Below are 15,525 nucleotides of genomic sequence, written 5' to 3'. Positions count from 1 at the left end.
ATGTCAAGTCCCTCCTCTCCCCCACTATATATAGGAGGGCCAAGGGGGGGTGGTTCGCAGCCTAGGAGATCCAATCTCCTAGGTGCGGCGGCCAAGGGGAGGTTTCCCTCCCCCCCAAGGCACCTAGGGGTGCCTTCCACTAGGTGGACTCCTCCCCCATGGAAACCCTAGGCGCATGGGCCTAGTGGGGCTGGTGCCCTTGGCCCATGTAGGCCAAGGCGCACCCCTACAGCCCATGTGGCCCCTGGGGACAGGTGGCCCCACCCGGTGGGCCCCCGGGACCCCTCCGGTGGTCCCGGTACAATACCGATAACCCCGAAACTTGTCCCGATGGCCGAAACAGCACTTCCTATATATAATTCTTTACCTCTGGACCATTCCGGAACTCCTCGTGACGTCCGGGATCTCATCCGGGACTCCGAACAACATTCGGGTTACTGCATATACATATCTTCACAACCCTAGCGTCACCGAACCTTAAGTGTGTAGACCCTACGGGTTCGGGAGACAAGCAGACATGACCGAGACGACTCTCCGGTCAATAACCAACAGCGGGATCTGGATACCCATGTTGGCTCCCACATGCTCCACGATGATCTCATCGGATGAACCACGATGTCGAGGATTCAATCAACCCCGTATGCAATTCCCTTTGTCAGTCGATATGTTACTTGCCCGAGATTCGATCGTCGGTATCCCAATACCTCGTTCAATCTCGTTACCGGCAAGTCACTTTACTCGTACCGTAATGCATGATCCCGTGACCAGACACTTGGTCACTTTGAGCTCATTATGATGATGCATTACCGAGTGGGCCCAGTGATACCTCTCCGTCATACGGAGTGACAAATCCCAGTCTTGATCCATGTCAACCCAACAGACACTTTCGGAGATACCCGTAGTCTACCTTTATAGTCACCCAGTTACGTTGTGACGTTTGGTATACCCAAAGCACTCCTACGGTATCCGGGAGTTACACGATCTCATGGTCTAAGGAAAAGATACTTGACATTGGAAAACTCTAGCAAACGAACTATACGATCTTGTGCTATGTTTAGGATTGGGTCTTGTCCATCACATCATTCTCCTAATGATGTGACCTCGTTATCAATGACATCCAATGTCCATAGTCAGGAAACCATGACTATCTGTTGATCAACGAGCTAGTCAACTAGAGGCTTACTAGGGACATGTTGGTGTCTGTTATTCACACATGTATTACGATTTCCGGATAACACAATTATAGCATGAATAAAGACAATTATCATGAACAAGGAAATATAATAATAATAATGCTTTTATTATTGCCTCTAGGGCATATTTCCAACACTTTTCAGGTATTTCAGGATGTTCTTGACCGCTGTCCAGTGATCCACTCTTGGATTACTTTGGTACCTCCCTGCTAAACTTATAGCAAGGCACACATCAGGTCTGGTACACAGCATTGCATACATGATAGAGCCTATGGCTGAAGCATAGGGAACATCTTTCATTTTCTCTCTATCTTCTGCAGTGGTCGGGCATTGAGTCTGACTCAACTTCACACCTTGTAACACAGGCAAGAACCCTTTCTTTGCTTGATCCATTTTGAACTTCTTCAAAATCTTGTCAAGGTATGTGCTTTCTGAAAGTCCAATTAAGCGTCTTGATCTATCTCTATAGATCTTTATGCCTAATATGTAAGCAGCTTCACCGAGGTCTTTCATTGAAAAAACTCTTATTCAAGTATCCCTTTATGCTATCCAGAAATTCTATATCATTTCCAATCAATAATATGTCATCCACATATAATATCATAAATGCTACAGAGCTCCCACTCACTTTCTTGTAAATACAGGCTTCTCCGAAAGTCTGTATAAACCCAAATGCTTTGATCACACTATCAAAGCGTTTATTCCAACTCCAAGAGGCTTGCACCAGTCCATAAATGGATCGCTGGAGCTTGCACACTTTGTTAGCTCCCTTTGGATCAACAAAACCTTCTGGTTGCATCATATACAACTCTTCTTCCAGAAATCCATTCGGGAATGCAGTTTTGACATCCATCTGCCAAATTTCATAATTATAAAATGCGGCAATTGCTAACATGATTCGGACAGACTTAAGCATCGCTACGGGTGAGAAGGTCTCATCGTAGTCAACCCCTTGAACTTGTCGAAAACCTTTTGCGACAAGTCGAGCTTTATAGACAATAACATTACCGTCAGCGTCAGTCTTTTTCTTGAAGATCCATTTATTCTCAATTGCTTGCTGATCATCGGGCAAGTCAACCAAAGTCCATACTTTGTTCTCATACATGGATCCCATCTCAGATTTCATGGCTTCAAGCCACTTTGCGGAATCTGGGCTCACCATCGCTTCTTCATAGTTCGTAGGTTCATCATGATCTAGTAGCATGACTTCCAGAACTGGATTACCGTACCACTCTGGTGCGGATCTTACTCTGGTTGATCTACGAGGTTCAGTAGTATCTTGTTCTGAAGTTTCATGATCATTATCATTAACTTCCTCACTTATTGGTGTAGGTGTCGCAGAAACAGTTTTCTGTGATGTACTACTTTCCAACAAGGGAGCAGGTACAGTTACCTCGTCAAGTTCTACTTTCCTCCCACTCACTTCTTTCGAGAGAAACTCCTTCTCAAGAAAGTTTCTGAATTTAGCAACAAAAGTATTGCCTTCGGATCTGTGATAGAAGGTGTATCCAATAGTTTCCTTTGGATATCCTATGAAGACACATTTCTCCGATTTGGGTTCGAGCTTATCAGGTTGAAGCTTTTTCACATAAGCATCGCAGCCCCAAACTTTCAGAAACGACAACTTTGGTTTCTTGCCAAACCATAGTTCATAAGGCGTCGTCTCAACGGATTTTGATGGTGCCCTGTTTAACGTGAATGCGGCCGTCTCTAGAGCGTATCCCCAAAATGATAGCGGTAAATCAGTAAGAGACATCATAGATCGCACCATATCTAATAAAGTACGATTACGACGTTCGGACACACCATTACGCTGTGGTGTTCCGGGTGGCGTGAGTTGCGAAACTATTCCACAATTTTTCAAATGTACACCAAACTCGTAACTCAAATATTCTCCTCCACGATCAGATCGTAGAAACTTTATTTTCTTGTTACGATGATTTTCCACTTCACTCTGAAATTCTTTGAACTTTTCAAATGTTTCAGACTTATGTTTCATTAAGTAGATATAACCATATCTGCTTAAATCATCTGTGAAGGTGAGAAAATAACGATATCCGCCACGAGCCTCAATATTCATTGGACCACATACATCTGTATGTATGATTTCCAACAAATCTGTTGCTCTCTCCATAGTACCGGAGAACGGTGTTTTAGTCATCTTGCCCATGAGGCACGGTTCGCAAGTACCAAGCGATTCATAATCAAGTGGTTCCAAAAGTCCATCAGTATGGAGTTTCTTCATGTGCTTTACACCGATATGACCTAAACGGCAGTGCCACAAATAAGTCGCACCATCATTATCAACTCTGCATCTTTTGGCTTCAACATTATGAATATGTGTATCACTACTCTCGAGATTCAATAAGAATAGACCACTCTTCAAGGGTGCGTGACCATAAAAGATATTACTCATATAAATAGAACAACCATTATTCTCTGATTTAAATGAATAACCGTCTCGCATCAAACAAGATCCAGATATAATGTTCATGCTTAACGCTGGCACCAAATAACAATTATTTAGGTCTAATACTAATCCCGAAGGTAGATGTAGAGGTAGCGTGCCGACCGCGATCACATCGACTTTGGAACCGTTTCCCACGCGCATCGTCACCTCGTCCTTAGCCAATCTTCGCTTAATCCGTAGCCCCTGTTTCGAGTTGCAAATATTAGCAACAGAACCAGTATCAAATACCCAGGTGCTACTGCGAGCATTAGTAAGGTACACATCAATAACATGTATATCATATATACCTTTGTTCACCTTGCCATCCTTCTTATCCGCCAAATACTTTGGGCAGTTCCGCTTCCAGTGACCAGTCTGCTTGCAGTAGAAGCACTCAGTTTCAGGCTTAGGTCCAGACTTGGGTTTCTTCTCTTGAGCAGCAACTTGCTTGCCGTTCTTCTTGAAGTTCCCCTTCTTCTTCCCGTTGCCCTTTTTCTTGAAACTAGTGGTTTTGTTAACCATCAACACTTGACACTCCTTTTTGATTTCTACCTCCGCAGCTTTCAGCATTGCGAAGAGCTCGGGAATAGTCTTGTTCATCCCTTGCATATTATAGTTCATCACGAAGCTCTTGTAGCTTGGTGGCAGTGATTGGAGAATTCTGTCAATGACGCAATCATCTGGAAGATTAACTCCCAATTGAATCAAGTGATTATTATACCCAGACATTTTGAGTATATGCTCACTGACAGAACTGTTCTCTTCCATCTTGCAGCTATAGAACTTATTGGAGATTTCATATCTCTCAATCCGAGCATTTGCTTGAAATATTAAGTTCAACTCCTGAAACATCTCATATGCTCCATGACGTTCAAAACGTCGTTGAAGTCCCGATTCTAAGCCGTAAAGCATGGCACACTGAACTATCGAGTAGTCTTCAGCTTTGCTCTGCCAGACGTTCATAACATCTGGTGTTGCTCCAGCAGCAGGCCTGGCACCCAGCGGTGCTTCCAGGACATAATTCTTCTGTGCAGCAATGAGGATAATCCTCAAGTTACGGACCCAGTCCGTGTAATTGCTACCATCATCTTTCAACTTTGCTTTCTCAAGGAACGCATTAAAATTCAACGGAACTACAGCACGAGCCATCTATCTACAATCAACATAAACAAGCAAGATACTATCAGGTACTAAGTTCATGGTAAATTTAAGTTCAATTAATCATATTACTTAAGAACTCTCACTTAGATAGACATCCCTCTAATCCTCTAAGTGATCACATGATCCAAATCAACTAAACCATGTCGATCATCACGTGAGATGGAGTAGTTTCATTGGTGAACATCATTATGTTGATCATATCTACTATATGATTCACGCTCGACCTTTCGGTCTCCGTGTTCCGAGGCCATATCTGTATATGCTTGGCTCGTCAAGTATAACCTGAGTATTCCGCGTGTGCAACTGTTTTGCACCCGTTGTATTTGAACGTAGAGCCTATCACACCCGATCATCACGTGGTGTCTCAGCACGAAGAACTTTCGCAACGGTGCATACTCAGGGAGAACACTTCTTGATAATTTAGTGAGAGATCATCTTATAATGCTACCGTCAATCAAAGCAAGATAAGATGCATAAAAAGATAAACATCACATGCAATCAATATAAGTGATATGATATGGCCATCATCATCTTGTGCCTGTGATCTCCATCTCCGGAGCACCATCATGATCACCATCGTCACCGGCGCGACACCTTGATCTCCATCGTAGCATCGTTGTCGTCTCGCCAATTTTATGCTTCCACAACTATCGCTACCATTTAGTGATAAAGTAAAGCATTACATCGCGATTGCAGTGCATACAATAAAGCGACAACCATATGGCTCCTGCCAGTTGCCGATAACTCGGTTACAAAACATGATCATCTCATACAATAAAATTTAGCATCATGCCTTGACCATATCACATCACAACATGCCCTGCAAAAACAAGTTAGACGTCCTCTACTTTGTTGTTGCAAGTTTTACGTGGCTGCTACGGGCTTTAAGCAAGAACCAATCTCACCTACGCATCAAAACCACAACGATAGTTTGTCAAATAGACTCCGTTTTAACCTTCGCAAGGACCGGGCGTAGCCACACTCGGTTCAACTAAAGTTGGAGAGACAGTCGTCCGCAAGCCATCTATGTGCAAAGCACGTCGAGGGAACCGGTCTCGCGTAAGCGTACGCGTAAGGTTGGTCCGGGTCGTCTCGTCCAACAATACCGCCGAACCAAAGTATGACATGCTGGTAGGCAGTATGACTTGTATCGTCCACAACTCACTTGTGTTCTACTCGTGCAAATAACATCAAACCATAAAACCTAGGCTCGGATGCCACTGTTGGGGAACGTAGTAATTTCAAAAAAATTCCTACGCACACGCAAAATCATGGTGATGCATAGCAATGAGGGGAGAGTGTGATCTACGTACCCTTGTAGATTGCAACGGAAGCGTTGACACAACGTAGAGGAAGTAGTCGTACGTCTTCTTCCCGATCCGACCGATCCAAGCACCGTTACTCCGGCACCTCCGAGTTCTTAGCACACGTACAGCTCGATGACGATCCCCGGGCTCCGATCTAGCAAAGCGTCGGGGAAGAGTTCCGTCAGCACGACGGCGTGGTGACGATCTTGATGTTCTACTGACGCAGGGCTTCGCCTAAGCACTACAACGATATGATCGAGGTGGAATATGGTGGCAGGGGGCACCGCACACGGCTAAGGAACGATCTCAATGATTAACTTGTGTGTCTAGAGGTGCCCCCTGCCTCCGTATATAAAGGAGCCAAGGGGGAGGGGTGCGGCCAGCCCTATGGAGGCGCAGGACGAGTCCTACTCCTACCGGGAGTAGGACTCCCCCCCCCCAATCCTATTCCAAATAGGACTCCCAAGGGGGAAAGAGAGAGAGAGGTGGCCGGCCACCTCTCCTAGTCCTAATAGGACTAGGGGAGGGGGGAGGCGCGCAGCCCACTATGGGCAGCCCCTTTCACCTTTCCACTAAAGCCCAATAAGGCCCATATGACTCCCGGGGGGTTCCGGTAACCTCCCGGTAATCCGGTAAAATCCTGATTTCACCCGGAACACTTCCGATGTCCAAACATAGGCTTCCAATATATCAATCTTTATGTCTCGACCATTTCGAGACTCCTCGTCATGTCCGTGATCACATCCGGGACTCCGAACAACCTTCGGTACATCAAAATGCATAAACTCATAATAACTGTCATCGTAACGTTAAGCGTGCGGACCCTACGGTTCGAGAACAATGTAGACATGACTGAGACACATCTCTGGTCAATAACCAATAGCGGGACCTGGATGCCCATATTGGTTCCTACATATTCTACGAAGATCTTTTATCGGTCAGACCGCATAACAACATACGTTGTTCCCTTTGTCATCGGTATGTTACTTGCCCGAGATTCGATCGTCGGTATCCAATACCTAGTTCAATCTCGTTACCGGCAAGTCTCTTTACTCGTTTTGTAATACATCATCCCGCAACTAACTCATTAGTTGCAATGCTTGCAAGGCTTATGTGATGTGCATTACCGAGAGGGCCCAGAGATACCTCTCCGACAATCGGAGTGACAAATCCTAATCTCGAAATACGCCAACCCAACATCTACCTTTGGAGACACCTGTAGTACTCCTTTATTATCACCCAGTTACGTTGTGACGTTTGGTAGCACCCAAAGTGTTCCTCCGACAAACGGGAGTTGCATAATCTCATAGTCATAGAAACATGTATAAGTCATGAAGAAAGCAAATAGCAACATACTAAACGATCGGGTGCTAAGCTAATGGAATGGGTCATGTCAATCAGATCATTCAACTAATGATGTGACCTCGTTAATCAAATAACAACTCTTTGTTTATGGTTAGGAAACATAACCATCTTTGATTAACGAGCTAGTCTAGTAGAGGCATACTAGTGACACTCTGTTTGTGTATGTACTCACACATGTATTATGTTTCCGGTTAATACAATTCTAGCATGAATAATAAACATTTATCATGATATAAGGAAATAAATAATAACTTTATTATTGCCTTTAGGGCATATTTCCTTCAGGTACATCCACCACCTTGCGCGCTGAACAGGGGAGTCGCTCAGTGTGGCCTCTCGCATTGCCCAGACGACGAGGAGAGCCGGCGGGACGCCGCGACCGTAGGGGAAGGCACGCTTCTTCTCGCCGTCGGTGAGGACTTTGACGAGGCCACGCGCGTGGTTGACCAACATCTCCGTGCTGGGGAACCAGCCGCACACCTCCATCAACTGCGCACGCCACGCCTCGTCATCGCCGGCGAGCTCCATCATCGCTTGCTGCCAGCCGAGGCTTCTCTCTATGGAGGCGGCTGCAGCGGTCGCCGGCGAGTGTTTCTCGATCTACTGTAGGTGGGGATAAGAGGGGAGTTAGAACCGGCGCGCGTGGGAGGTGGGTGAGTGCGTGGTACAGATACTTATTTAATGGCAGTTAGGACGTGGGGAGGGGAAATGTACAATATTCTTTGTACCTCCCGCCCCGGTCATAACACGGTGGCATTGCAATCTACTATTCCCAACCATGCAAAACTAATTTATTTAGGTCCGATTTTGTTGCTTATTTAGAGATGTAAAAGGTTGACACTCCCACTAAACTAAGTGCCGATGCAGTTGCTACAATATATAGGAACCAAACACGAGAAACGTCGAAGTAAATTTGATGACATAATGTGAAGGATATACTGCCAGTTCACTCGATCCATCCGTAAATAATTGAAGCAAGTGTTCTACTCTTCTTTCTTCTCCACTTTTCTGCACATGATAAAAGACAAGATAAGTTAATGAATGATAAAAAATTTAATAATCCACAATGCATACAAACACTTACTTCTGATTTAGTTTGCATTTCTTGCTACGTCTAGTGTGTCCTAGCAATTTGCAAGCGCCGCACCGGGTTTTCAACTCATCAAAAGAGTGATCTACCATTTTTCGAGATAGGGCGGCTCTCATTTACCTTTGTTGCACCTTTGCTTGACACTTTCATAGGATCTTTAACTACAATCATGTTGCCTTCACCATCGTCCACATATTCAACTGCACACTTACTGAGGTCATTTGTTTGCTTGCTCAAATTATCCTGTAGCAGATCATACTCATGACTCTTAGCTATCATAGCCTTCAAACTCTCCTGTAACTGATCCCACAAAGTTGGGTGTTTGCATGCCGCATGCATAGCTTCTGACGCTAACACACTGACCTGGCTATATTTCATTCTTTCCCCTGCCCCAGTCCAACAAAATCCCAACATATCGCTTGTGCGCCTCGCGCGGGCAGTCCCAACCTTGCTTCTTTCGTGAACCGAACAAGAACTAAACACTTTGGTATTTCAAGTACTTCAGTACATGGAATATGTTCTTGCAAGGTAGACCATTTTGAATCATTCTTCTGCAGCTGCACCTTATAGTTTCTGCGGAATTTAGTGGTGCATACTCCACCCAAAAACGGCTCTTCCGGTTATTCTTCTAGGCCACGATGTACTGCTGTGATCCGTCTCCCAGCTTAATTTCTACAATCTCCATGCCGCCAATTTTTCTAAGATCATCTTGCAACATATAGAAGTTTGCTGGAGTGAAGACTTGAGAAGCAGCTATCTCTAGTTCCCTCGAGCTAGTAACTGGCACCGGTAAACTCTGTGAGACCATGCAGTCATCTCGCGCCTCGTTTTCACGGATATGTACAACGGCGTTCTCATAGTGCAAAATCATATCCACCAGGGTCATTTCACTGTCTAGGTGGAGGTGAAGGCATGAGGTCAGGCATTCACTTCGCTGGTTATTTTTCATGCCAAGCCAAAACCCCTCTGTTAGATAAGCCGCGGCCCACAATCTCCTCTTCTTCTACATTCGTCTCAACCATGTTACAGTTTTTTCCGACTGCCATCTTTTGGAAAACACGTGCCATCTCTCCTCAAACGTGGCCGTGGACGTGCTGTAGTACAGAAGAGTTCGGTACTCCTTCAAGGACTTGTGACTGAGGTGAATCTTCATATTTTTTTCTATATGCCACGTGCATATACAGTGCCACACGTCTGGCAAGACTTCGCGAATTGCCTTGATCATCACAGCGTCGACGTTCGTGATTACACTCTTTGGCATCTTTTGACACATGGACCTCAAAAAAGTCTACAGCAGCCACACGTATGTCTCTTCGGTCTCGTCTAAAACTATGGCACAGCCAAAAACAGTGGTCTTCCGGTGATTGTTAAGACCAACAAAAGGTATGAGTGGCATACCATAGCGGTTCATCTTGTACATGCTGTCAAATACAAGCACATCGCCGAAGTCCTCATAGTCATGACGAGACTGGGAGTTGTACCAGAACATCCTATTCAAATGTCCTTCCTTATCTAGCTTGTACTCAAAAAAGAAGTTAGGATCCCTCTGTTTCCTATTGGCCATGATGCCTATGGCTGTGGCAGCATCACCTTTTGAAAGCAGCTTCCTCTTCTCCCTGGCGCAAAGGTTGTATATTTCACGCCCGATAAAACCAACACCGCCATATCAGACATGTTTGCTGATGAAGGAATCCATCATGCCGTGAATTCTAATCCCTGCAGCTCCCATGGACATTATCTCATGCTTCTGGTACTCTTTGATTTTTCTATGGGACCAAAGAAAAGGTACCTTGTACGGTCCTGTCAACATATGGCTATGCTTGTCCTCAAAACTTTCAACATACCAAACCCCACGCTTTTGGTCAAGCTTGACAGTCAGGCGCGCTTCGCAAAAGCTGCGTGTCTCGGCTCTAAGCCTACGGCTGTGTCCTTCCTCGGTTAGCAACTTGCTGTCACGTTTCCCTTGTCCGGAACAAACAAATCGCCTATAACGCATATGATGTGACTCGGTTTTGCTATACCTGACCTTATTCTTTCTAATGCTGAAACCATTATCTCTAGGATAGTTGTTGTAGAAATCATACGCAACATCGTGAGACATAAAAGTCATTTTCATTATCTGCATGAACATATCCCTCTTATCATCCGCACTGGCAGTATCTTAGACATTCTATGCCCCATCATCTTGTGTCACCTACACAATCAAAACATAGCCATGAAAACAGTTTTCTATGGTTTAACATTACTTCCATAGAACATTGATTACACACATACCTCACTCATGATAACCGACAACTGCGACTCCCCAGAATCAGGTGCATCTAATGATTCGTCGTTAAGGCCTGTCTCCATGTCTGATTTACCGTAATAGTCGTACGCATTATGACATTCGGAAATGAGCTGAAAAATACAGCACAAATACATAATTACTTATCATATAATATTCCAGGAGAAATTCAATTTTCATGCCAACAAAATTTTTCACTTCCGTACCTCACTAATGTAATCTTCATTCGAGAGCTCCGAGTTGTTTTCCTGACCATCATCAAGCTCATCCATCTATAAATTTTCAACACAAAAATTTAATATTGTCGGGTGCCACCAAAAAATTACAACATGATAATGCCACTCACATTAAGATCGTCCCATTCGTTCCCATTCTCTGACCGATCTCCATGATCTGAATTTTCATCATCTGACCAATCTTCTATCCAGTCTTTCATCAGTTCTCCGAACTCCATGTCTACCATGATATCAGTTAACTCCTCGTCCGACATTTCCTACAACAAATAATATGTATCATCACATGTGCAAACATTATCAATGATGAAATATACAACACATAGCACACGACCACGGATGTTATGTAAACAACCCCAACCGAGGTCGTTCAGATCTGCCAAACCTAGTAAGGAAGAAGGCCACGACACCCGTCGTGATCACTTTCAATCGCGAGGAGCAGCTCTACAAAACCTAGCTAGATCTGTGATTACCTCTGCCGCCGGATACCTAGGTTAGCCGCCACATCAAATAACGATAGTGGTGGTGCGCACAGCCGACGGCAACCGACGCTACGTGAACCCTAGACTGAAGAAACCCAGATCACGAGGAGCAACACTACCGGAACAAGATCCACGATCGCCTGTGCCGTCGGGTAGCTAGGTTACCCGCCCCGCTAGGTTAACCACTACCACTGACGGCGGCAGTTCGTTCGATGTTGCCGCGAGACTAGAGGGGGGACGCGGGATGCGGTACCTCTGCGCGCTCGTTGGTTTACGACGTTGCCGCGCCCGCTATCCGACGAGATCGCCGGCGATGAGATAGCCGCCGCTGGAGATCTACTATGTGAATTATGGAGCTGCGTCAATGCTCGCGAGATTGATGGAGTTGCATGAATGATTGGATACGGCAGGTCTTACGTGGTTGTGGGGTCGTGGGATGTTTTTCTTTCGGACCTGGGTACTGTACGTATACGGTCTGGGTTATACAGGGCTAGACAGGACTTGGATCTGGGCTACGGCGGGCCAGGAAAAAAACTCACGGGGACAAAAATACCCCTCGAAAAATTAGGTTAGGGGGAGCACCGGAGCAGGCCTCGGGAGGGAGAAAATTGGTGGAGGGAGAAAAGAAAATCGCTAAAGGGAAGAGGGGTCGTACGAGAGGTTGGACGAAGAGAGGGAAGATAAGAGGGAAAACGGAACACTACATTTCTTTTAGATAGTAGAGATAAACCAATTATTTTGTACAGATGATGGAGAAGGAATTAATGAGTGCAATCTAGGCATGAACGAATTAGCATTATTCTCGAAAATAATCTAGTTACCATCTTGTTCATTGTAATGTGTGTGAACGGGTTCATAAACACTGTTGCTATATGCGTACGTAATAGCTTTGTTGGGGTGCTCCGGTGAGCTGTAGTACAACGCTTAAGCGACCCCTGAGGGCCCCGTGAAAGATACATTTAACATCTCACGTCGGTCACCTGCACTCTATGCGGCTCGCCTCTAGGCGGCGGCTCACGCTAGCGCCATGCTGGTCGCCGACGCCGCCGGCGGATTCCGGATCTCGGTTCTCTTGCCTCGGTTCTACCGATGCGGAGGAGATGGTGCATGTGGTTCATGACTCCTCCATTAGCGCAGCTACACTGCCACCTTCGGCTGTTCGCCGGAGAAAGACGGACGAGGAACTAGCAGCTGAGTTCTGGACGGACATTGGTTACCCTACACCGGCGTCTAGGGTGTGGGAGAGACCGTCGTCTCGACGGACAGGTGAGGTTTCTCGTGTTTGCATGTCCGACCAGTACGGAGAACCGTCGCTGGACTCGGCGGAAATCACGGTGGCCTCTACGGCGGATGCTATCGTGGATGTGCCTGGATTGAAGGAGCCACCGGTGATACTTGCCGCGGCCACCCGCGGCGTCTCCGGGGTGCCCGTCCGGTCAAGACCGCTGATCAAGCCTTGGATCGGTCCGATCCCGCTTCCTCGGGCATCGCTGCCAAGAACCCTCGGCGATCTCTTGCCGCAGGTGTGTCTCGGAGATGGGGAGGCCTCGCCGGAAGTCTCTTCGCCGGCGTTTTCTTCGGGACAGGCAAGGCGGAGCGCCAAGGCGGCCACAGTTCGAAATCTCGATCCGTCATCTGCGGCCGTTTCAGGTCTGACATGCCATCTGACGAATCCTGGACGTCGGCTCCGGATGGTCAATCTCAGCGTTGGCTTGGCCACTTGTGGAACCGGGCAGAGAAGGCAGTCAACCCTAGGTTCGATCGTTCCTTCATGGCTGTTGTCCGCTCCCCAGCAATGACACGCGGCGACCCATCTGCGCCGCCAGGCACCTCCACCGGCCACCAACCGAATCCGACCTCAAGCTCCTCTCAGCCTAATGCTTCTCCGTCGGGAGGCGCTCCCGGCTTCGCTCCGGGGGTTTACCAGCCGGTGCAGGTTGCGCAACCCTATGCTTCGTTGGGAAATTTCGCGCCGGTGCAGCAGCTGTCGGTGCAGCAGTCCACGGCGTATCAGGCGCCGTTCCAGCAACAGTTTTTTGGCACCTCGGGTCAGTTTGTGTCGCAGCCGCCGTATCTTCTTCAACCAACGACTGGCTTCGCGCAGCAACATCAGCAGCCGACAGGTTTTCAACCTACGATGAACGCTTATGTGCAGCATCATAGTAGTCCTGCCGGGGTGCAGATGGCTCCCAGCTTCAACGCCAGGCCGCCACATAACTCTGCTGCCACCGGAGGCCCCGCTGCTGCATGACCTCGCAAGCCGAAGGGAAGCAAAGGTGGCCGTCAGAAGATGAACCAGGGAGCAGCCCTGCCAGTTTCCACTCCCCCACCTGCGGTCCCTATGATGCCGCCACCAGTGCAGGTTCCCGCCATGTCCCCTTCGTCTATGATGGTAGCGGGTCACGGCCAGTACGCACATATGCAGCTGGGATCAATGCAACAGCAGCCTACACCTACGTTTCAGCCTTCAGGGGCAACCGAGGGAGTAGCAATTCCTAAGAAGGTGTGGTGCTCTAAGTGCCAGTCTGCAACGCACACAAATGATGACTGCGAGACACAACAGTTTTGTTTCATTTGCAACAAGACTAATCACCCGATGACTTTACTGCGCTGCCCTGCTCTCAAGATGCCGAAGCCGGTGGCGATGCTTTGTGGTTACGGAACTGAAAGTATGGCCTTTTTTCAAATGCCCGACAATGTCTGCAGGGAGGATCTTGCACCACAGGATTCACTGACGGCATTGGTATCTATTTCTGGTGGCTCTATAACTCCCAGTATCGTGGAGGCAGAGGTTGCTAAGATTGCTCAGTACCAATTGCAGTGGACGTGGGAGGCCATACCGCACGGTCAGGACACTTTTCTTATGTCCTTCCCGAGTGAGGAAGTTTTGCACAGGGTCACTGGGTTTGCTGTTTTCATCAAGTCTCACAATGTCACTATCGAGTTTAAGCCTTGGAAGCCAGAAGAGATACCACACCGTTTCGAGTTGATACCTATTTGGGTCCATGTGCATGGGGTGCCTCACGCTCTCCGACACTTCTTGGGGCTTTGGGCGGTTGGCTCGGTCATTGGCGCTACTCTTGACGTCGATCTTCTCTGTTTACGTCGGAGAGGAATTGTTCGTATCCAGGTAGCGGTGCTGAACCTGGATGCTTTCAGAAGCAGCACCATTGACTCTCTCTCTACCGATGTGGTGGTTCAAAGAAAAGGTTATGAGTTCCGGTACAGTCTGGAAAAATCAGACTTCCAGGTTGATAGTGATTTTGTGCCTCGAGTCTGGGAGCATGGGGACGATCCAGGAGGCGACAAGGGGCATGACAGGGAGGATATAGTGAAGAGCAGCGATCCAAGCAAGAGGTCCAAACCCACTTCAACTCCTAACAACCCTTCCGCCATTGCTACCATGGGCGGTGTGGTGCCCATGCAAATGACCAGTGCCATCACACCGTTGAACCCTCATCCAGGCCTTCCTGTCACGGCTGCTTCTTCGTCTTTAAAGGAGTCTTCTTCGACGGCGCCGGCTACCTCGTCTATGGCTGCCCCTCCGACGACGTCGGCTCCCCTGTCTTTGGCGTCGCCGACTCCGACCCACCCGTCGGCACCGCCCCTCGACGAGGGGAGCCACGCGTGCCCTATATCTGAGGGGGTGGCACCTGCGGGGGTGATTGCGAGCGCTACATCGCCGCCACCATCGCCAGCACCTGTCTCTCCGACTCGTCGGGGAGTGATCTTCTCCCCGGCCGTTAGAGCTGGCCTGGAGTCGGCCATGGCGCAGCTACGAGCGCTGTCATCTACTCCTCCGTCACCAGGGGGGCGCCGGCATCCGGACTCGAGGAGGTGGACGACCAGCCCATACGATCTTCTTCTTCATCGCCACTGCAGTCTACTCCGCCTCTTGGGGTCGCCGGGATGTCTTATTTATCGCCGCAGCAGACTACTCTGACTCTCGGGGGCGCCG

General features: G+C 47.7%; 1 protein-coding gene and 1 pseudogene across 1 annotated transcript; one reads left to right on the top strand and one right to left on the bottom strand.

Annotated features, from left to right (window-relative positions):
* Nucleotides 1–10,827: 10,827 nt before the first annotated feature.
* On the bottom strand, nt 10,828–11,342 carry LOC147974389 (uncharacterized). The gene is made up of 3 exons (XM_087519461.1): nt 11,199–11,342; nt 11,059–11,124; nt 10,828–10,965 (listed from the first exon to the last, which is right to left on the bottom strand). Exons 1-3 carry the CDS (start codon nt 11,340–11,342, stop codon nt 10,828–10,830), a joined length of 348 nt encoding a protein of 115 aa, XP_087375587.1.
* Nucleotides 11,343–12,556: 1,214 nt separating this feature from the next.
* LOC147974388 (uncharacterized) lies at nt 12,557–15,510 on the top strand (annotated as a pseudogene).
* Nucleotides 15,511–15,525: the final 15 nt, after the last annotated feature.

The sequence above is a fragment of the Triticum urartu genome, chromosome 4A (assembly GCF_056163025.1).
Source record: "Triticum urartu cultivar PI428250 chromosome 4A, HENAU_Tu73, whole genome shotgun sequence".
Taxonomy (NCBI): Eukaryota; Viridiplantae; Streptophyta; class Magnoliopsida; order Poales; family Poaceae; genus Triticum; species Triticum urartu.
The sequence above is the reverse complement of the archived record's forward strand: the minus strand, read 5'-3'. Positions and strand labels throughout refer to the sequence as shown.